This window comes from Haliotis rubra, unplaced genomic scaffold (genome assembly GCF_003918875.1).
Source record: "Haliotis rubra isolate DU_JTF1 unplaced genomic scaffold, ASM391887v1 Scf529, whole genome shotgun sequence".
Taxonomy (NCBI): domain Eukaryota; kingdom Metazoa; phylum Mollusca; class Gastropoda; order Lepetellida; family Haliotidae; genus Haliotis; species Haliotis rubra.
Window position 1 is genome coordinate 58534 of NW_025767223.1, and position 24537 is coordinate 83070.

Sequence of the window (24537 nt, forward strand, 5' to 3'; positions counted from 1 at the left end):
ACACGGTTTCCAAAGAAAAATCATCTAATACTAAGAACAATACACCAAAGAAAACCGGTTTCAAGTAAAACTGACGGAAACTAGAAAATACATTTCCTGGATAGATCTGTGCCTTAAGATGAGATCATTAGGGAATCCCATGTCTAAACGGCAGAAGTCAATTTGGAGGAAATTAAAATTACAGTATAAGACAACCAAAGAAAAGATACTTCTCCAAATTGTCGATTCCCTTAAGGCAAAATTATAGTTTTGGTCTGAAAGAAAGAAAAAATGGGAAAAGAGAAATAAATTCATCAAACAAAACAAACGTTTTAGAAATAATGAAAAACACTTCTACAGGCAACTGAAAACAAACGGTGATGGTGAGCTTGATAAGCGGCCTCCCATGGATGCCAATGAGAAGTTCTGGAAACAGTTGTGGTCTGTACCCGGCGACTGTAACCTTGAGGCACCATGGGTCAGTGATTATGACCATGCAATGCATGAGAAAGTAACTAGGTCGTTTGTCTGCTACATCTCACCTGAAAAGTGTTATAAAAAACGTCCAAATCTAATACAGCTCCAGGGCCTGATGGCATTCGAAACCTGTTTTGGAAACTATTTCCCTGTGTCCAAACACCATTACTTCACTGCTTCAATTCTCTCGTTGACACAGGTGATGTTTTTCCGTGGTTCTGCAAAGGTCGCACAATACTCCTTCCCAAAAAAAGGAGACTTGACTTATCCCAAAAACTTTCGCCCTATTACATGTTTGAATACACAATACAAATTATTTACAGACATTCATGTGACAAACCTAGTGTCATCATACTGCTCTGCTAATGATATAATTTACAGAGAGCAGAAGGGAAAAGAAAGGGGTGTTGGGGGTGCAAGGATGACGGTAGTAAAAGCAACGAGCCATGCCATCATGTCGTTTAAGATATGCTGTTTGTGCCAAAGAAGGACATCCACTGACAAGGTGTTGGACAGTCTCTGTAAATTCATTACATAGTCGACATTTCATATTGATATTTTCTTTAAGAATCACATTTTGGCGATTACGAGTGGGAAGTGACTGGTCCTGAGCAGCAAAAACGAAGCCCTCAGTTTCACATTTAAGACCAGCCGACTTCATCCAGGCGAGTGAGTCGGTGGGATTGCTATTCTGTTCCACACACTGCATGTACACACGATGCAATGGCTTTTCATAAAGCTTCTCCACAAATGACCGACTCAGAGCAGACTTGGTGAAGGAATTCACCTGGTTTACTCCCATCGCTGTACCGTCCAGCAGTACATCGCCATCAGCAAAATCAACCTCAAATTTCAGATCCTGTCCAACAACCTTGGCACGGTTAAAACAGCTGTGGAATTCCTTGCTTTCATCATGAGTATTGACATGCATCACCAGAAGATAATCCGTTAAATAAATATGTGCAAAAGTACACAATAAAATTCTATCATGAAGAACCTCCACATTAATCAAACCCCGACCTCCGGAATTGATTGGCATATATAAACGGCTAAGAGAGGAACGAGGGTGGTGGGCTCTGTTATCAGACATGATCCTTCTGGTCAGGCGGTCAAGACTCTGGATGTCTTGTTTTGTCCAATCAACTACTCCAAAGGAATAGGAAAGGACTGGCACAGCAAAAGTATTGGTGGCTTTGACCTTGTTTCGAGCATTAAGCTCTGAGCTCCAGATTTTCTTTAAGCGAGATTTGTACTCGGCCCAAAGTTTGTCTTGAATTTGGGCACTCTGGAGTTTGTCTCGAACTTGCATTCCAAGATAGGTGTAGGCCTGATCTTCCACAAGATGCTCAATATTACCCCCACCCCCACCCCTGTTAGTTGACCTATCCGCCATTTACTACTTTGTAACGTTTCAAATGAAGAGTACTATATTTGTCGAGTCCAGATGTCATGCCAATATCATTAGAAAAGGACTCGACAAGGAGAACCTGTTCTTTCAAAGTGATATCTCCTTTGGCAAGGAGCTTGATGTCATCCATGTAGAGGAGATGAGCAAACGGTGTTGGGGATCTGTGTTGAGGAGGTCCGGGATGGTAACCCCCCTCTCTGTTGAGCAGAAAGCTCAAAGGATTCAGAGACAAACAAAAAAGCAAAGGACTAAAGGAGTTCCATAGGAAAATTCCCCTTCTGATTCCGAAGTCTGCACCTGCCTTTGCGAGTACATCTCAGCAACGCATTAAAGACTTCAGTAAATCAAGTAGTCGCTCAGGGAGGTCAATACAACGAAGAGACTTCAGAATCCATTTATAAGGGACAGCGTCATATGCTTTTTTGTAGTCAATCAAGCACATGGAGAGGTTGCGGTGATATGTTTTAGCCTCTCCAAAATCATTTTCTGTACAAGAAGTTGATCCTTGCACCCCCAACACCCCTTTCTTGTTCCCTTCTGCTCTCTGTACATTATATCATTAGCAGAGCAATATGATGACACGAGGTTTGCCAAACACCCTGTGAATAATTTGTATTGTGTATTCAAACATGTAATAGGGCGGAAATTTTTGGGATAAGTCAAGTCTCCTTTTTTTGGGAAGGAGTATTGTGCGACCCTCTGCAGAACCACGGAGAAACATCACCTGTTGTCAACGAGAGAATTGAAGCAGTGAAGTAGTGGTGTTTGGACACAGGGAAATAGTTTCCAATACAGGTTTCGAATGCCATCAGGCCCTGGAGCTGTATTAGATTTGGACGTTTTTTATAACACTTTTCAGGCAATCTGGTGAGATGTAGCAGACAAACGACCTAGCTACTTTCTCATGCATTGCATGGTCATAATCACTGCCCCATGGTGCCTCAAGGTTACAGTCGCCGGGTACAGACCACAACTGTTTCCAGAACTTCTCATTGGCATCCATGGGAGGTCGCTTATCATGCTCACCATCACCGTTTGTTTTCAGTTGCCTGTAGAAGTGTTTTTCATTATTTCTAAAACGTTTGTTTTGTTTGATGAATTTATTTCTCTTTTCCCATTTTTCTTTCTTTCAGTCCAAAACTATAATTTTTTGCCTTAAGGGAATCGACAATTTGGAAAAGTATCTTTTCTTTGGTTGTCTTATACTGTAGATTCCCCTAATGATCTCATCTTAAGGCACAGATCTATCCAGGAAATGTATTTTCTAGTTACCGTCAGTTTTACTTGAAACCGGTTTTCTTTGGTGTATTGTTCTTAGTATTACATGATTTTTCTTTGGAAACCGTGTGAAGTTCCTCCAAGGTTCGAACGGCAGTATAGACTCAGCAATTAACTTCATGTCATGAACAGTCCGCAGTAAGTGTCATAGGAATAAAATCCATCTCGTCCCAAACATGCTCTATCGGGGAGAGATCCGGTGAATTTGCAGGCCAAGGCAGTAAGTCAACATTGTGTTGTTGCAAGAAATCCATACCAACCCTTGCCGTATGAGGGCGGGAATTGTCCTGTTGGAATGTTAACCCAGGGCCATGACGTTGTAGAAAAGGAATTGCCACAGGTCGAAGAATCTGATCCCTGTAGCCCACACCAGTTAAGTTGCCCTGAACAATCACCAAAGGAGTTCTTTGGCGTGCTGTTATTCTACCCCACATCATCACGGAACCACCACCAAAGCGATTCCTCTCCAAGACACAGGCCTGTGCATAACGTTCTCCCACGCGTCTACAGGCACGTTGACGTCCATCACTATGGGAAATGTTAAACCTGGTCTCATCTGTAAAAACAACATTTCTCCACCAAAACAAGGGTCTGCGGACATGATTTCGGCACCACATTCGGCGAGCTTGTCGATGACGTTGTGTCATGATAGGCCGTATGGCGGGACGTCGTGGTCTGATCCCGTGATGACGTAAACGTTGTCGAACTGTGTTGGGGTGGATACAGCGAAGTCCTGGGATGGTTCGGGCAGTCATCACTGCAGTCTGAAACCAGTGGCGAAGATGGGTCACCCTTCTTCATCTGTCCTGTCTTGGCGTTGTTACACGTCGACGTCCAGAACGTGGCCGATCGATGACGTCATTTGTGTTCTGGTAGCGTCTCACCAGTGCAGAAATGGTGTTCCGGTGGCAGTGGAAATGTGTAGCCACTTGTCGTTGAGACATTCCCCCCATGGACCATCCCAATGGCCTCATGACGTTGTGCAGACGTGAGCATTGGCATGCTATGCGTTTCAATAGTCGTTTAGTTTTTTGAACGATCGCAAGGGCAGGGGATGAGCTTTCCAAAGTGACAGTATTGTGTGGCATTCATTTGCTCTGTTTCTCTTTCCCGGAATGGACGAACCCACTGACGTCACGGAACGTGGCACGTGCATGCATGTTGGATACATGTCACTAATCTCTGAGTTATATTCCTTATGTGTCTACACAGGTTTGATAAATTTCGATTTTAAATTTTTGCATGCACAGTTTCTTTATGTGCCTAGTATACATTGTTCAAGTCAATTGTAATCTAATCATTGATGTGTAATGCGTCTATGCATGATGAATGATATGCTGCCCAGAATAAAAGGTGGAATAAAAAAAAATAAAAAAGGAAATGTGTCTGACAACAGTAATTACAATCTTAGGAACAATGAAAATAATTATCAGACTATAAGATGCAAATATACTAATTATGCCAATTCGTTTTTGTCCGATACAATTTAATTGTGGAATAACGTACCCACAAATGCGACAATTGCTTCCCCTTTTGGACAGCTTAGAAATTTATTCACACCACAAGTTGATTCCAATACAATGTTCGATCTTGATTTTGGTAATCGTTTCTGTCAAATAATACAGTCGTCTTATACTGGGATGAAGTGACTTAAACAGTGATAAATATAATCGTTTCATTTCCGATAATGCTTCTTGTCACGCTCACATGATTATGAGGGTGTATTCCACTATTTCTTCACGTGTCCTAAATATAATAGCATTCTATATGAGTCAAGGTTTCTCTTTGCGGGATGTGCTAAATGGTAATAACTCTTATCATATCAGACGAATATGGATATTCTACGGTCAGTACATCAATTCATTATTACATCAAAACGATTTGATGCATAACATAATGCTTTTCGCGAATACCTGGTGTCGTCACTATATTTTATTCGGAAACAAAAAGGATTGACCAACAAGCCTAAATGGCTTATATTAATGCCGTTCCATAATACATGTATAGGTTCACATGTATACATCATGTTATGCATAATGATTATAACAGGTTGTGAGAATAGACATTTATCTCTGAATGCTAACACTCTTGCATGTTAACAAATTACATGTACCTTAGTTTTATTTGGTGGCCAGTTGATACAAATAAGTAAACAATAAAAACTAAAAGACTGAAGACCAATTCTAGCCCTGATCTTTACGAATCACAAATCAAATAAGTTTGATAATCTTGTTCAATGGACCTTTCACAAACTACAACAGATATGCTGAGCCATTACATATGCTAAGTACATTTACCCAAAATATTTTATGTAGACTTATGTAAACCTATGTTGACTCCTCTTATGTTGAGAGGAACGACAAGCAATGTGTCATACACAAGTGAACTGAAGTCGCTAACCGATAAGATAATGATGAGAAATAACCAGACAATGCGTTATCCCTGCAGACTGGTCAGTCATCTTCTGTTGAGCCACACATACATGGTTTACTCGGGGGAAACACAACTGTGTATTTATAACATGTCTTCGTAAACGTCGATGTTGAAAGAGCCTGCCAACTAAGAGTGAGAAAAGAAGTACTTCCAAATGAAACGAGCCTCTGTAGCGATGCAGCTTTCAACTAAGCAATTTCAGTCTGAGGTTAAGATTGTGGTTTTCAATATTAATTACAATATTGCACTTTCAAGGTCACATCGACAACACAAAGTAGCACTTGGGTTTTAGCAGCCTTAGCAAGGTTAACGTATTTGTTGTCACACTTACCTGTTAGAATACAGCAAATGTTACCTCGAGGCGACATCCTGAAAAATAGTCATTTTGCAATTTCATGTTATGGTAAAACACTGTAATGAAATGTAAGTGACATAGAAAGAGTTGCCACGGCAGATTCCAAACTATAAAGTGCTTTACATGGTACTCAGATAATATCTCCAAACAATAACAACAACAGTATGTGAGTGATTGTGAAGGACGGGATTAAACATCAAGATACATAACTTCAACCCTATGAATGTCCCGCGAAAGATTTTATCCGAATATTAAACAATAATACAGTTCAAATCTATACGTTTGCTACAAACGTTGCTCAATGGCGCCGGTCATAGGATCAGGTCATAGACTTGAATGTCTGAAAGTCAGTCCAGATGACTGGGCCTGCCTCATCAAAACTGCTGTCACCATGCGATGCTGTTCGAGTTTCGGGCAAAATTAGGAAGCGGACCGTAGCATTCTCCCGGGCTGATACCTCTTGATAAGTTGAACTGGAAGCCAGCGCAAATGTCATAAGATTGGCGTCACATGTTCATACTTGCTCATATCAATTCAGCCACTGAATTTTGCGTTCTCTGCAATTTGTCCAAGCACTGTTTGTTTGATCCAGACAGCAATCAATTGCAATAATTTGAGCAAGATGTCATGAGAGCATGTATGAGTGTCTTTGTTGCTTCACTGCCAGTGTAGCGTCTGATCTCACCAACGGTTGATAATATGCAGTCTTGCATATTAGTGGAGCGGCTAAGATCCGGTTTTCCTAAGAATTGTGTATTTGATGATAAAAGCACCAAAGAGGTCATCATATAAAATAACATGTCCGAAATAATTTCAGATACTGAGGCACCTCAAATTTTGTATCTTGTGCCCATGCGCAGTACATAAACTTTGACATACTATTTTCAGCTTTTTCCCTTCAATTTGTAGTTTTGCCATTCATTACACACCTATCATTTTCAGAAGTAGTGATTTACAGGTTCACGAAAAGACAAAAAATACATTATTTTAGAAAAATACAAAACATTTTGGAACAATGAACACTCCCTTTTCCCCAAATGGCGGCTAGCAGATATCTTTTTGGACTATTGAGCTCTTCAAGAAAATGTGTGTATGCTTGGAATTTATCTGATTAAAATTGACCATAGTATATAGTAACTGAACTCTCAGGCCTCGAAGTAGATTGGAAGGTAACTCCCAATGTCACTTGGATTGACAGTGCACTCTCTCGATTTGAAAAGTGGGTCATACTATTCAGGGGAACATTGTCTGAAACGGATATGCGTCCTTTACCTTTAGGAAGTTAGTCTACACGTGAAGCATTATAGCCTATATGTGTGTGAGCCTGAAGTCAAGGTACAACTATGCAACACATATATGGAAGGATAGATAGTCCATGCCTTATGGGAAATCTCTTACAGGTAACGTGTATGTATTAAACAGCACAGGTCCTAAGACCTTGCGAATTGCAAAGTTACATTTATGCTGTTGAGGCACCCATGAAGGGCCACCTCCTCGTGGTGGGTGCTTGGTAATGCTAAGCGCCCTTCAACCCCCCGTTGTGGACCCGGGGGGATATTTGGTCCACCAACCCGTTTGCCGTGGGTTGCGCCCCTGTGTCGGTGGAGGACGGGAGTCTGGTGGTTGAGGGCACTGGGAGCCTAGAACCGTGTTCCCTTTGCCCAACACACCACTTCGCCCCTTACTTCACCTAGACGGGTGGTAGAACTGGCCCAGTTCTATCAATCGGCTGGTCACGCCATGCCCTGTCCATGGAAACATTCAAATTTATATTCATGTACATTTCTATAATGTTGATATTAAATGTTGTGTTTCAAAATTATGTTGTTATATCTATTTGCCTAGAGTCCTATGCCAGAAGGCGGTGGCTCATGGGCCAATCTAGTGATAATGACCTCCAAATGATGTATGTCTCAAATTTCTTGTCTTGGGCCGAACCAGTCGGGCATGAAATTGGTTGACAAATACAGCTATTTGTGTCGTTTTCTCTGGAGTATAACACCCCTGTATCCCTGGTGTCAGCATCTTGGATATCCGGTGCATATTGACACTGTCCTTGTTGACACTCCATGGTGGGTGGGGAGCAGGGGTGTCGAATATATTTCCTTTCACCATGTTACCCCAACAAGCTGGTTCAACTAGGAACGAAAAGACGAGACGATTAGACGAACTAGATCGTCCTAATGAAACTAATTCAACAAATACTGACTCCTGGGCAAGATTTCTTGTAATTGAAGCTGCAGACTTTCTCCCAATCAAAGTAAACCCGTTCGCCATTTCAAAGGTTATCTCTGGCATCTGTGGAGAAGTTCAAAATGTTACGCGTCTCCGTGGTGGCTCGCATCTTGTGGAATGTGCACGGAGGCAGCAATCTCTCAATCTGTTGTCTATCAAGACTTTTGCAAATATAGAGGTTGCTGTGTCTGTGCACAGGACACTGAACTCTTGTCGTGGCATCATCCGCGACAGGGCGAGATGCCTGGCTGATATGTCAGAGGAGGACATTGCTTCCGAATTGCAAGATCAGGGCGTTTCAGCAGTAAAACGATTCAGCTTCTGGAAAGAAGGCATCCTTACCAAGACAAATACTTATCTTTTGACCTTTTCTCGTTCGTCTCTTCCAACATCGATTAAAGCAGGCTACTTTAATATCGGAGTGGATGTCTATGTACCCAGTCCACTCCGATGTTATAAATGTCAACATTTCGGACACGGCTCACAATCTTGCCGAAACTCTGTAGCATGTCATCGTTGTGGCGATCGCCATGACGGTTCCGAATGCACCAAGGATTACAAGTGCGCTAACTGTGATGGTGCACACCCTGCTTCTTCTAAATCATGCCCTGTATGGCAGCGAGAATCTCACATTATGAAATTAAAATGTGAGAAAAATGTTTCCTACCTGGATGCCAAAAAAATGTTCAATCAAATCTCAACTCCTTCAAACATTACCTACGCTGCTGCAGTCACTTGCTCTGCGGCAGTGTCCTCTACTGCGTGTCAGACTGACTTGACTTGGGTCAAGTCATCAAACCCTATCTCTTCAGCTTCAGCCAATAAACCTACTGCCACTGTCACGCAGTCTACGTCTGGTTCTCAGACTGATAAAATCGAATCTGAGTCTCACTCACAAATATCTGTTTCCCAACCAGCCGCACAGAATTCCAAAGGGAAAAAAGGAAAAAGGACTAATAGAGACAAACCTGTTGTCCCTTCACCTCCAGAGGTACTTCTTGAAAATTCATTTGGACCTCTAGATATGGAGGTTACTCCGTCCTCACAGGACAGGCGGAGGGTCTTATCCTCCTCGCATTCACGTGAGAGATCACCAATTGAGCCGCCATGACTCAATTGTCTACTCTAATGCAATGGAATTGCAGAGGACTACGAAATAACTTCAATGAGATACAACTGCTGATACAAGATATTCAGCCGTCAGCACTCTGTCTCCAAGAGACATATTTAAAACCTACAGATAACTTTACTTTGAGACAATACAGCGATTATCATTCCTTTTCTCGCCCGGGAGATAAAGCAACTGGAGGTGCTTATATCTTAGTACGACAGGGAATAATACATAGCCCTGTCCCCATTCATACTAATCTTCAGACTGTAGCTGTTCGACTGACCCTGCACATTGCTTTGACTCTGTGCAGCTTATATATCCCTCCATCTTCTGATGTCCGTCTGTCGGATCTTCAGAATCTGTATGATCAGCTTCCAAAGCCATGTATCATCATGGGCGATCTGAATGGACACAATCCGCTTTGGGGAAGTGTCCATACCAACACTAAAGGTAAAATCCTCGAGGAATTTATATCAGATAATAATCTCTTATCACTTATTTACATCCAGCTACGGGAACATATTCTTCCCTGGATCTGTCACTCACCGATTCAACCTTATATAATGAATTTGACTGGATGGTTCATGATGACTTGTGTGGGAGTGATCACTTCCCCACCATTCTCAAAACAATCAGCCCTGGGGATGATCCACCTTTGTCGAGAAGGAGCTTTGCCAGGGCTGATTGGTCGTTATATAAGACACTGTGTGATGATCACTTAAAACATGATGTTTTTGCGAACAGCAAGATCCTATACAGCTGTTTTCCGATATACTCAATGACATTGCTGACCACGCTATCCCCAAGTCCTCTGCAATTCCACACATTCGTAAACCATGGTTTACTAATGAGTGTAAACAGGCCAGAAAAAGTAGGAAGAAAGCTGAAAAGGTTTTCCGCAAACATCCTCCAGTCCATAATTTAGACAAAATTAAAATTTTAAATGCCAAGGCTCGACGCACATTTAAACAGAATAAGCGTCAGTCTTGGAGAAACTATGTTTCCAAAATAAACAAAGAATAAAGGGCAAAGGTTCTAAATCTACTGTACACCATCTGAAGGATGGTGATAATCTCTTAACTCATAAAACTGACATAGCAAATAAACTTGGCGAAACGCTTGCCAAACATTCTTCATCATCAAATTATGTCCCTGAGTTTCAAAAACACCAGAAACAACAGGAGAAGAAAAGAATAAATTTTAACTCAGACAATGGTGAAGATTATAATGAACTATTTTCACTCCATGAGCTACATACCGCTCTTGAGCAAGCTCATGATACAGCAACAGGGGCTGATGATATCCACTATCAGCTCCTGAAGCATCTGCCCGAATCGTGTTTGGAAACACTGCTAAATATATTTGATATGATATGGACTACAGGGAATTTCCCAACTTCCTGGCGTAATGCCATTGTAGTCCCCATTCCAAAACCTGGCCGGGATCATACTGATCCGTCTAATTACAGGCCAATCTCTTTAACGAGTTGTGTCTGTAAAACCATGGAAAGAATGATAAACAATCGATTAACATGGTATCTTGAAACCAATAACCTTATCACCAATATCCAATGTGGTTTCAGGAAAAATCGTAGTACCATTGATCATTTGGTACGTTTAGAGTCCTTTGTCAAAAATGCTATAGCAAATAAACAACATGCAGTATCGATATTCTTTGATCTCGAGAAAGCATACGATACCACCTGGAAGCATGGCATTTTGAAGGATTTACATGATTTTGGTTTGAGAGGCCGTTTGCCTCTTTTTATATCCCAATTTTTAAAAGACAGGCAATTTCAGGTCCGAGTGGGTTCTACCCTGTCTGACCATTATAATCAGGATCAGGGTGTTCCGTAAGGAAGTATTTTGTCTGTCACATTATTTAGCATTAAGATTAACAGTTTATCCAAGGTTTTAAACGATTCAATTGATGGATCACTTTTTGTGGATGATTTTAATATTTCTTGTCGCGGTAAAAATATGCATACTATTGAACGGCAAATGCAATTGTGTTTAAATAAAATAAATAAATGGTGTCTTGAAAACGGCTTTAAATTTTCTAAATCCAAAACTAAACGTATACATTTCTGCCGTAAATATAAGCCTCATAAGGACCCAGAACTATCATTAAATGGCACTCCCATCAAAGTTGTAAAGGAGGCCAAATTCTTGGGCCTAATTTTCGATTCACATTTAACATTCCTGCCACATATTAAATCCCTTAAAGCTAAATGCCTGAAGGCACTCGATTTGTTAAAGGTTGTTTCCAATTCAAAGTGGAGAGGGGATCAAACTACGCTCCTTCACTTAAACCGATCATTGGTACGATCTAAACTTGATTATGGTTCGATCGTATATGGCGGAGCCTGCAAAAGCAATCTTTCACTACTTGATTCTGTTCACCACCAAGGTCTAAGACTCTGTCTTGGATCATTTAGAACCTCTCCAGTTGATAGTCTCTATGTTGAGGCAGATGAGCCTTCTCTTTCCCAACGCCGCATTAAATTATCTTTACAATATATTACCAAACTATATTCAAACGACTCTAATCCTGCATTTAACTGTGTCTTCAATCCTCTTTATGAGGATTTGTATAACAAAAAGCCTTCTCTTGTTCCGCCTCTTGGGCACAGAATTAAACCATTCCTTTCTGCTGCTGGCATTGAGCTGGAGAATATATCTCCTTCTCGTCTTCTTTCTTCTCCTCCTTGGCAATTGGTGAGGCCAGAAGTTGACTTAACATTAACCACATTTAAAAAATCCGATACTAATGATTTACAGTATAAACAAGAATTTAGTCAATTAAGAAATAAATATAATACCTATAAATCCTTATATACAGATGGATCCAAGGATGGTGGCGCGGTTGCTTGTGCCACTGTCATTGGGTCCAAAACAATATCTTCCAGACTACCCAATGACAGTTCAATTTTCACAGCAGAAGCAAACGCAATACTAACAGCTCTTAACTATATTAATAAACACCGTAAATATAAACAATATATCATCTTTTCAGATTCTCTTTCGTGTCTTCAGGCTATTAAAAATCTTTCTTGCAAACATCCGCTTTTATTAGAAATTATTGAATTGTATAATGAGATTGCTACTGGCCAATGCGACATCGTCTTTTGTTGGTTACCCAGCCACGTTGGCATTTCTGGGAACACAATGGCTGATATTGCTGCTAAGGCAGCACTCAACAAATCTGTGACACCACTTCTGATCCCATACTCTGATTACAAAGCTGCTATAAGATCTTATATCCGTGATCTGATGCAAAAGAAGTGGGACACCCAAGTAGGTATCAATAAATTACATGCAATAAAACCCTATATCGGTTACACTTACTTGGGTTGTCAGTCCAGATTTGAAGAGGTCATTATGCGACGATGTCGTATTGGCCACACTAGATATACGCATGAGTACCTATTAAAAGGTGAGGATCCTCCGTTTTGTATCCCTTGTGATGAACGAATCACGGTCAAGCATGTTTTGCTTGACTGTGTTGAGTACTCCATCACAGGGATATCTATTTCAAATCCCGAACTATGAAGGATCTTTTTACTAATATAAGTCCTCATTTAATTATTGCTTTTTTGAAAGAATTAAATTTGTTAACAGATTTGTAAATAGCTAAATATTTTATGATTGGAAGTTTGAATTCGTAACATAGATTGTTAGTGGCTGTATCCTCGAGGGGGATTAAAGTACTGTAAAATTATTGTCCTCCTGAGAGGGTACGTAAGTCCCAAAACATTCAAAGTAAATTTCAACTTTCTGTTTTTTAATCGTAGAATATGTGTAATTTTAATGTTTGGCTAGATATATCTCAATTGCTAACAGCTGAGGGGATGATGTAAATCCAGCTAGGGCCCATGCAGGAAGCAAATGTACTGTAAGTCCCCATGGTCCCTAGTATGGTGATCTACCTTCAGTTGTTAGCGATCTATAGCCTATTTTTATATTGTGTTGTCCACTATAGTTAAAATGTTTTAGACTCTATTACTAGTTTTACATATATATCTGTGATATTCTAGTTGTTTTACTGCCCTTCGTTGGCAGGTTTTTTATAATATACATATATTACATTTCAATATCGAATGTTCTCGTCACGATATGGCTGAAATATTGCCGATGTGACGTTAAATATTAACTCACTCACTCACTCACTTATGCTGTTGATGTTCATACGCTTTTGAAGAAGAACTGACACAGCATGTTTCACCAGCTTTGAAAGAAATGGAAGGTTTGACAGCATCCGACAGAGTGATTGTTGCTTGCTTGCCAGATCCTGGAACTTCCCTCTTGATTGACCATCTTCGTAAACACTGGTGGAACTTCATCAGCTAACTGTTTCAGAAGCCACGTGGACATGATATCTAAAGAGCACGATTTAGTTAGACATCTTTTACAACTCTTGGCAATATCTGTGGCTGAAGTGAAGGATGATAAATGATGTTCAGTCGTGATCTTCAGTATAACATTGGTAGGTCATGATGTATCCTCTGCATTTCGGACTTTCATCGAATCTGATTCCATTTGGTGTAAAAGGCAAACTAGCTGTAAATATGTTGAACCTGTCGATGTCTTGAAATATGAATGCTATCAAGAGGATCAAACCACTTAATTTAAAGAACCTATAGCACACTTTTACATTCATTTCTGATGAATTAAATAATACTTACTTGTAAAGGTATACAATGATCGTGTTTCTGATTTTCCGACTCGTTATTTGGGTTCCGTCTCCCTTTACCTGCAACATAATATTATGGTAAATATGTTTTATTTATGGTAATCATATCGTCGCATATGGGACACGAACTTGATACACATCTCCACTGATTCATTAAATTTACTACCAAGTAAAGTGAATGGTTTCTCTGCAGAGCTCATTGATCCGACAAAACTGAAACCTTGAATGCATGTTCCCACCTTGCTCCAATGGTTAGCATTTGCGACATACTTACTTTTTGTCTTTAGTCTTTGTCAGTTTTAATAAACAAATACAAAATATAGCCATTGTCTCAAAATATATTTGCTAACATGTTATAAACCACAGGAAATATTATATTTCCCTAGTAATATATTGCTGTGTTAGAATGTGACCAAAACATAAATTATTACTTGCTTTAAAAAGTAATCTGCGACTTCTGTTTTGTTGTGTCAAGCCGCATTCAGCAATATTTCAGCAATGTAAAAGTGGCTTGCACAAAAGATGGGCACTTCTCACCAGAATCTCAATTGTTATTTTAAACGGTAATCAACAACGCCGTTATACTTGTCCGACCACCCAATCCGATTGGTGTAACCTAACGAGTAGGATAGACTGTTTTTGACAGCTGGATATTTCGAGGTTTGTGTCATATGCATCAGTTAGTCCTCAGTAAGTTTTGCAGAAACAAATCGAACAGCAAATCTTGTATAATTTCAGGTGTATTCATCTTGCTTTATGACAAAGGTGTTGACGTATTCCCTTACTTGTTTTCAGTCTTCTTTTGAAGGACAGCACACAACATCGCCTGAAAATATTACAATGGAATTTTCTCACTTCGTCTAAGATATTTCAGTTATGAAAATTATGATGATATCTCTGTATATAACATAACAAAGTTACGTAATGAGTGAACGAGTGGATGGTTATCCCGTCTCAAAAAGGCAAAAGAGCAGTGAATGGATGACGGCACAAGATGTAGTTCAACGATGCCGCTGCTGAGCAGTATTCCGTCCATGAGGTCATTGCCTTTAAATATTTCAGTTTCGGTGTGGAAATCCAGTGGTTGTAGTCTAGGGAATGGTTCATGGATACGTATGAAATGACAACCATTCAGGTCACACATGTCACCGAAACTACGATAATACTGGGTTCGGGAGGGGCCCGGACCCGCCCTGAGATGAATTCAAAAGGCTCCCAGAAAAGGGAATGTGTCGTAAGTGAAGCATGCTTATCAATTTCCTACAATGGAAACTGTTTGGCAAATAACGATGACACATTGCGTGTATATTCCAAACAGTATGGAATATTTTCAGTAATCATCGGTAAAGCTCATTGCTATGACACCCTGTGTGATTGGAATAAGACAGATATACTCACACACAAAGAATGATATTCAACAGCACTGAAAAAGCAAGACAGCTTCCAAGGATCACGACCGAGGTAGGTTGAGCTGAATTCCTGGCACAGGTGTCTGGATTACTGAAATCTGGTGGTGAATTGTGCCCGCATTTAGACATATTCAACACAATTCGTGTAAAAAAAACCATGCAATTTCATTTGTTTCCTAACGATAACATATAATTACAATTCTTGTGAATCAAACATTGCTTGCTGGATACCTATAGTCAAAACCGGTATCCCCACGGCTCCTTTGACATTCACTTTCATAATGCACATAGATAAACTCTATGTTTCCAACTCTATGTTTTCTATTGACAGTAACTAAATATGCATGTAGAAGTTAGCCGAGCCTCCAGTCGACTATGACTTCTGGTTGGTAAACACATGGTATATGTAGTTTTAAGATAAATAAAAGTTCACATTCATTCATTCACCCAAGCTTCACCAACCTCAATTCAGAATAATGCATTTGTAAAGCAAGGCATCTTCACCGCAGAAAGCTCCGTGCCTCAAGGTAAATCCAAACGAAATTGACACTTCTCGGTCACCATTATTGGGAAAATCTGATGTGCCAACAGCAATGCAAGACAGAACCATGTTCTTCCTTTTTGGAGTGGCACTGCGAACAAACCTTCGCGACTGCTACCGCTATCTTTGTTGACACTGGCAAGCTCGGTTGTAACGGGGGCTTAGCTGATTGGCTACTGTGAGAATGCGGAGCCAGCCAAGGGAGTTAATAAAATCATCACCCCAAGCCGTGGATACATCCAGGGTATAGTGGAGAGTTATCGTAACGTATACCCTGGAGATTATCGAGGATGGAGAATACCTGGCTCATGAAATATATATATTTAGTCCCGGGTATTATAGTAAGTACTTCTAGAGTTGGTGTTGTAAAAGAAGAGAATATATGCTACTCTTCGAAAGTGATCTGTGACCTACACTAACATTATTAATTGCCCTCACTTGGCATACATATTGATTCAACACCTTCCGCCCACAAGATGGCTTTGAGAAAATGCATTTAATAATAATTGCAAACACAATTTGGTTGTGACCTCAATTTTTAGAAATAGGTCTCTTATGACTTTCTCAGATTTTGGCCTCGCCCAAGTATATGACATTTGACATTACTAGTCAGTGTGTCAAAACAATGTTTCCCATACTTGAAATAGGACGGTTTCATAAAATGAAGTCAAGACATTTCTGTGTCTAAAGGTATGCAAAGCATTCGAATACAAGAGGATGTAATTTGGAGCAGTCGTCAGTTGTAAACATGCTAATTGTACCGATGAGCGTTTGTATTAACCGTTATTGACAAAATGGTATTTGCCCTACCTTTGGGAATGTTACACAAAATTCCTTTGTAGTTTTTGATGCAGCCTTGGGTGCAGTGTCCATTATGTTGATTACATATCTTGTTGAGACAGTTTTCACTGCAGTTTTTCGTGCAATTTATACCATACGATCCAGGAATACACCCCTCTGAGCACTCTCCATTTGATTTCCTGCAGTGTTTTGCCGTATTGTTTTTCACGAGGGCGCAATAGCAGGAGCAGTTTCGTTCACAGTTGTCACCAAATTTCCCCCATGGACACTGAAGAGCACTGGCCACAACTGCAACATATTGTCAAGATTGATTCAGTTGGGGACAGTTTTATAGCCATACTGTAAATGAAGAAGTTGAGTGTAACCAGCACATCCCAAACTATTGCAGTCGAACAAAGGGTAACAATCAGCATTAATGGCTAATTGGAATCCACAGGAATCAAACCTTCCATGATTATGGGATATATTTCTCTTCACAGCAACTTCCGTCCTAGATTTCTTATGGATATTTAAACCGTTTTGTTGCATTATGTTAATGTATAATAGAAGCGGCAAAACCCTTTCCACATCCATAAGAAATCTCGATAACTACAACGAGAATTATTAAAACATTTACTCACATAGAATAACGGCAAGAAGCATATATTCTAAATACATGGTATCATCATTTCTCTGTTTTTCACGACATCTCTCTTCTTTAGGCTGCGAAGACAAAATATGTAAGGGCATGAGAAAACATAGAGATCATGAAAAAAAGTTTTAATACAGAGTATTACAACAAATATTGGTGTTGTAAATATCTTATTCAAGAAGAACGTTCGTTAATTAGCACACGGTAGAGCCATAAATTGGAAGTTATTCATGCTTTTGCCACTTTCAAAGAACGTTGATAAGTCTCTGCTGACCTTTATGTCTGTCAAATGTTAATATTCAATTACAATATATATATACAATTGAGACTAGTTTCTCGAGTCACGAGGTGAAATCCAGCCCCACCCCACCCTGTCGTGGTGGTGGTGGTTTGGTTTTTTGGGGTACTTGACTACGCTGTGCAACATACCGTTGACAGTGACAGTGATATCTATATTTCCTGTTTGTTGGTATTATAGCCAAATGCATTTGAAACTTTCTCGTGTAAGGAAGGAAGTTGTAACCAAAACCTGAACTGTAAACCCGAGCATGTGAATCACATCATTACTGGGCCATACGCCGATCCACCGTTGCTTGTGGAGGGTGTACATGGGAAATAGGGAGGAAAATACCTTACCCGTGAGTATATGAGCCCTAATTACATGATACTGCATGCTATAAAGCAAATTTATTGGCTCAGTTTATATGCTCGATAGTCGCATATTCAACTTATATTTACATGTTACTGTCTCTTTTCAGGCACAAATGGATTTCTTGCTTTTACTTGTCATTACTAATTTCCCAATAACCTTAAAAGGTAGGTTTCTATCATATTGAAATACTTTCTAAGGAATTTAAAAACATATCGTGTATTAAAAAGTGTTTTCGAATAGAAGATCCGAAGATCAAACATACTATATACATGTATATATATATATATATACAATAGGGGGCAAAGTTGCAAAATTTATATAGATGTATATACGATTATATTAATCAAGATGATTACCTAAAGTTACAATTTACATAAGAACATACATTTACATGTGTATACAATTAATTTATACAAGAAACTTCCGATGGTGGATATACATCATTATACATCTGCAGAGATCAATCAGTATAACATTGTAGGAGATGCCGTCTTATTCGGTAAATATATAAAGAAAATCGTAAAATGATTGTTTCCCATGTCCCTTGATCAACTTTATCATTAAAAACAGTTTCACCTCCAAATAGAAAAGAGAGCAGATCGAGTTCATTCTGTGATTCAAAGGCAACATAGGTTTCCACATCAAGATTGTCAATCATAAACACAAAATATTCGTTTCTCTCAGTGTGAAGTTGTTCACAGTGTAAGAGTATATGAAAATCATAATGATAAGTATATTTGTTACATAGGTTACATTCTTTAGATATTTTGCCACGTGATGAGATTTTAATACATATTTGGAGGGCAGATTTATAATTGGGATGCAAGTATGCCAATTGCCAAAGGATATGATAGTTTAACTTGCAATGGACCCGTGCATAAAGCGTCATGTTTGTATTAATTGAGGTTTGCATATCCCATCTGTGTTCTTCATAGCTATGTACAGATTTCTCACCATTCGTACTTTGGAGGGAATACACCTTCTTTAATATATGTTTCTATATGTACATGTCAATTATATTTGTAGAGTACTGATAGTAGATCAACACAGATTGAAGGGGGTTTTGTTGATGTGGTTATTGCTGCACAAAATATGTTTTTGGCAAAATTATTACAACGTACCCAAACTCCATGCTTGCAATAGTTACATGCATTACATGATATGAACATAAAGTAATATAAGTAAATCTGCTGACATTACAGCTGCAACATGTGGAGTGCAGCAACACTGCTCAGACTGTCATGAGGTGATAGGTCATTGTCTCACTGGTTGCGAGGATGGATATTTTGATCTCATGTGCAGTTCGCTCTGCAGCAGAGGCTGCAAGAAGAGCCTTTGTACTCTGAACGAGCGAGGTCTTCAGGTATGCACGGAGGGTTGCATACCAGGGTATCAGGGCCGAAAATGCACTGACCAATGTGATTCCCCAGGGGTCGGATGTACAAAGTGTCCACACGTGTGTGATGGCGGATATTGTCAGACAGATTCAACTTGTGTTTCTGGGTGCATTGGTTCCTATTATGGTTCGGACTGCAAGAACTGTTCAAGTAGATGTAAATCCTGCAACAGGATTACAGGCCATTGTGAGACTTGTGATCCGCCTTACGCTGGACCGACCTGTGAACACACCTGCGACCATTGTTTGGAGTCCAGTGGATGTGACAATGGATGTCAGCATGGTTGTGTACCAGGATTTTATGGCAAGTTTTGTGACGAGGTGTGCGGTAGATATTGTCAACCTAATCCGATTACCGTTGCAAGCAACTGTTCAGCTCCAAAAGAGACTTACAATTGTCTAGGTGACTGTAACAAAGTGACGGGTGCATGTACACACGGATGTGTCAATGGAAGATATGGTTCTAACTGTTCCATCCAATGTAATCCCAGATGCCTGTATGGTAAATGTGATGCTACTGGAGCCTGTATTGAGGGTTGTTCACCTGGATATTATGGAACAGACTGTGGACCATGTCCTGTCAACTGTGTCAGTCAGTTGTGCAACTCCACGAATGGATCATGCACCAGTGGGTGTACAAATGGGTCATACGGAGAGTTCTGCGACCACTCGTGTCCAAGATGCCTGGATGGCATGTGCCATCAGTGGACAGGTGCGTGTATCAAAGGATGCGAGGCCAGTTTCGTTGGCGTCAGATGTGAACATGACTGTGCCAATGACTGTTCCTTAGCGGACTGTAGGACAAAGAACGAATGTGAAACAGGTAAGCTGGTTTTCAAACGATTAACATACAGTTGTTTTTCCAATGTTATAGATGTACAAAGTTTATTTAGTTGCAGTATAATCAGAAATGTGCTTCAACGTCTGTTCCTTCCTTAATGAGATTCAGAGTCATTCCAGTGGAAAGTGTACGTACTCATACAGCACGAGGAATGTGAATTTTTGTGAACGCTGCTGAAGTATGTGCCTTCACTTATCACGGAAATGATTCTGTGAGTCTAGAGAAGTGAGCGAATATCAACATTACAAAAGGAATATGAGAGGACACAACATGAAGTATTTGTGTTTGATTTTGTCATGAGTGCTCAGCTCTGAATTCGACATTTCCTTTTTGGTGTCTACATTTGTATCCTGCCCGCAGTTGGCTATTTTTGTCTCTCACCTAAGTGCATATAGGACTGACCTTCCACAAGATACTCCATCATCCCCACCCAAGTAAACTGATCCTCCCCTCTTCTTTGTTAAATTGTGTCTCAATTCGCTCTAGGTTTACGATATTTAATGCGGGTTACGAGATGATTTCTCATTTATCTCTGACAGAGGAAATACTCTACCTTAAACATATAGATGCAAGTCAAAGGGGAATATTAATTCTGTAATACTTTCTGCTGCAGTTTCTACTTATGTTTTCCTGGGCGGAACCCTAGCTGCTGCGCTGATTTTTGCAGCGTGTATCTTACTGGCAACTCTGTTCTACTGTCGAAGGAGAATGAACACGAAGAGGTTAATTTCTTTATTTAGTTTGTTTTATATGTGTTTAATTTTTCCTGGTTATGTTGCATATTCCTTTTAACTACCTAACGGAATGATTACTACCACACTTTTTAGATTGTTCTGCTCCAAAATCAATATAGAACCATTGGAACCAATATCACAAAGCCGTTTATGCGACTTTTGATTGATGTGATACAGGACAGACATAAATGATGGGAGTTGAGATCACCTTAGCGCTGAGATTACATTGTGAAACTGGCCTGATCAGGGGAACATGTAATATCACGTCTGATGATGGGAACCCGTCCAGTGCGATTAATAGAAAATACACCCATAGAAACCTACGCCGGACGCAAATGCAAGCTCTTGTACTTTCATGGTATTGTAGACATTTATTGTTTTTTGTTCTTTTCAACGCAACAGAACCCGGAATGCAACCTCGGTGGCTGATGGCAAAACACCTTGTCCCCTATACCAAACCCTACATATATACAGTGAAATTCGCGACAACGGCACTTCCGCAGTTTGTGAGCCAAAACATAGTGACAAAAATGAAGATGCAGATATTGCCGTTCACGCCATGGCTGACCACTTCAACGCAAAAGAAAACACGGAGCTTGGGTATCAGTCAATCCCAGAAAGTCATTTTGGATATTCCGTGTCATATTCACACTTAATGAATGATGTCGTTGTTGATGACCCTTATCAGCATGGCAAATATCTAACTCCGGTTCACAGGCAAATGCGATTGGCAGTTTCACAGAGACGTTTAACTATTTGAATATGAAGACATGCTGCAGAATCGCATCATCAGAAACGCATACCATGTTTTAGTTAGCCATTAGCTTTGGGTTTGTTTATTTGTATAACTTTTTTCTGGTCATGTGGTAGTGTATAAAAGGATGTTAAGCCATTAGGTCAGGAGTTAAGTAACGGTCTTATCGATTAACACAGAATACAATTGAAACTGTTAATGATCTTCCTTTAAGATATTGAGTGACTGTGCTGTGTTTTTCGTATAGCCCGTTGAACAATACTTTGCTTATACCAAGACGTATTAATCATAAGTGTTACAACCACAATTTATACCACACGGAGATTTGGATTATAAAAACATTCAAAACGGATCTGGATAGGGATCCTTCTGTACATGGGTTTGCATTTAACCAGACAAACTTGTGTAACTGTAGACCACTCAAAATGGATTCTTAAGTATTGTATTGAATCTTGTAAGTGGGCTTATGAATTCGCTCAGAAATTGGGTCTCCCGAATATAGTGTGAATATGTTTATATAAAATATGTTTTTTATGGATTATATCCTTCCAGATATGTTTTACTTTGATCCATCTAGTTTGTATAGTGTTGAACCTTACTGCTTTACTGTACGTTAGCTATCGTCGCAGTATGTTTTATTTTGAAACATACTATATTCATTAATCCAGATTATTTCATAATTTTTGCTGTTAATAAGTGTTCTTAATATAATTATGCTTTAGTGGATACCTTTGTTCACAGTTTATTCTGATTTTGTAATTTTCTTCGCCACCGCTTTGATTTGCATCAACAATGCGTTAATACGAGTTACACAGCTTGTGTTAGAAATCAGAAAATGATTTGCACCGAAAGAACATAAGGTCTGTCTATTGACCCGGCTTCGGGTGTTGCAACACAAATCTGTAAATAGCCCTGTCACATCCAGGTGCCCTGAGAATATGTGATGTTTATCAATATGTTATGATGTGTGTAAATATAGATCTAAGTGTCCGTTTTAATTTGTTAATTTTGCAGCTTTACTTTACTTAATTTTGCACATGATGTAAAAAGTACATATGTACATATAAACACAAAATATACTTTGAACTATAGCTTGTCTACCTGTACTGTCCATCGTGCCAAAATGATTTCTTCTAAATAAATGTCACTTGACACCAATGTCACCTTTATAATTATTTTCCCACTTACCTGGAAGACTCGTACGTACTTTGGTACAGGTAGTCGCGAGTACAGATACCAAACATTTAGAGATGCTGTATATTACCTCAGAATGAGGGGTTTACCTGAAACCGGGAAAACCAAGCATGTGGGCCGGCAATGTAGGTACGTACATACGTGCGTATGTGTATTTATTACCCACGCGGTCAACGTATGGGTAGTTGCATACTAATCTCGTATGTCACACGAGTTTCGTATCGCGTTGACCTGTGTCGTAACGACTTGACCTGAGATTCTAATTGGATTTGATTGGATAACCGATGACCTCTCAATTAGGTCACGTTGTGATGGAACTACTTTTTCATACATAACAAACACGTGAATTCATTTATTCTATAATTTATATGCATTGTGGGAATGTAAACATTTCGAACGTTGCCGTATCGCTGTTTAATTGTGAGTCGAACTGAGACATTATATGCGTCGAAAACCATAAACGCAAAGTTTCCACCAGTGATGTTAGCCGAGTGAAGCAACTGCAAACTAAGAAACGGGGTGCTACGGGGAATGTTTAATGTAGGAGGCTGTACGAGGCGATGACAACTGACATGCATCGTGACGTCGGTTACCAAAAGCAGACTAGCAAGGCGTAGTGACGTCATTACAGTGTGACGTCATGCAAAAAGTGTACTACAGAACAATATTCTTCCGCAACCTCTTTATGAAACCGGTTTCGGTTTGAAACCATAAAAACAATAAAAATACGCTATTTTGTCAATTTAAAGCATGTAAGACGTGGGTAATAAATAAAATACCACACTCGGTCTCATAACATAGGAGTAATACGAAACTCGTGACCTTCCTATGGTTTCTGTAGGAAGGAAGGACACTCGTTTCGTATAATTCGTATGTAATGAGACCTCGTGTAGTATTTTCTATGTATTTATGTACATGTATAGGCTTTTTTAAGGATATGGGATGCAATTCACTGTTCTATTTCAATACTGAATATATGTGCTAACTGTCAATCAACACCAGAAGCAACACGACAACGATGACAAAGATCCTAAATATAACTTGTCTGACCATTTATACTGACTGATTTGTTTGCGCTATAATTGTAACCTTTGCTCATTTCCATATGTATTATGTACACGGGCATCTGCAGTTCCAGCGAACAGCATCTGACTAAGTGTACACGGACGGTAGGCAATGCACAATGGTGGTCATGTAGAAAGCTTTCCTGCTGACTAATATAAGTTTCGTCGGGAAAAGGGACGCAGTAGCCTGTTAGGTCACCGTTTGTATAGGCATGGAACAGCTGTAGCGGAACGTGTTTCGACGTAAACGCCTGCTTCACGTTCTTTTGAAACCCTCCACGCTTCGGTGTGCATTGATTTGAATAATGCGAAGTGGGTTAGTGAGATTAGTTTTATCCGGCATTTAGCAATATTCCAGCAATAGAACAGGGAGCACCTTCACATAATGCACCAACAGGAATAGAACCTATACCTTTCATGCGATGAGCACCCGCTTTAACCACTAGGCTACCCAGCAACTACTACCCAAAATGACAAAGTATATACTATATGTCACGGTATATTTCACTTAAAATGGTCACGTTGCATAATAAGAAAGAGGGTTATATAAAA

At 39.7% G+C, this 24537-nt stretch overlaps 3 protein-coding genes across 3 annotated transcripts in view; 1 reads left to right on the forward strand and 2 right to left on the reverse strand.

Moving 5' to 3' along the window:
- LOC124252902 (cell death abnormality protein 1-like) overlaps window positions 1-24537 on the reverse strand; it is a 239219-nt gene that overhangs the window by 27500 nt on the left and 187182 nt on the right. The window lies entirely within an intron of this gene.
- Window positions 13595-24537, reverse strand: part of LOC124252907 (multiple epidermal growth factor-like domains protein 10) — a 112180-nt gene continuing 101237 nt past the window's right edge. Inside the window, exons 2-8 of the mRNA XM_046686588.1 lie at window positions 22916-23010; window positions 17340-17421; window positions 16729-17007; window positions 15367-15475; window positions 14754-14794; window positions 13961-14028; window positions 13595-13654 (exon numbers count right to left, since the gene is read on the reverse strand). Of these exons, the coding sequence (XP_046542544.1) occupies window positions 13631-13654; window positions 13961-14028; window positions 14754-14794; window positions 15367-15475; window positions 16729-17007; window positions 17340-17376 (558 nt within the window). The 5' untranslated portion in view covers window positions 17377-17421; window positions 22916-23010 and the 3' untranslated portion in view covers window positions 13595-13630. The remainder of the gene's footprint in view (window positions 13655-13960; window positions 14029-14753; window positions 14795-15366; window positions 15476-16728; window positions 17008-17339; window positions 17422-22915; window positions 23011-24537) is intronic.
- Window positions 19104-22885, forward strand: LOC124252903 (protein draper-like). Its single transcript, XM_046686583.1, has 3 exons — window positions 19104-20221; window positions 20853-20961; window positions 21376-22885. Exons 1-3 carry the CDS (start codon window positions 19297-19299, stop codon window positions 21731-21733), a joined length of 1392 nt encoding a protein of 463 aa, XP_046542539.1. The 5' UTR covers window positions 19104-19296; the 3' UTR covers window positions 21734-22885.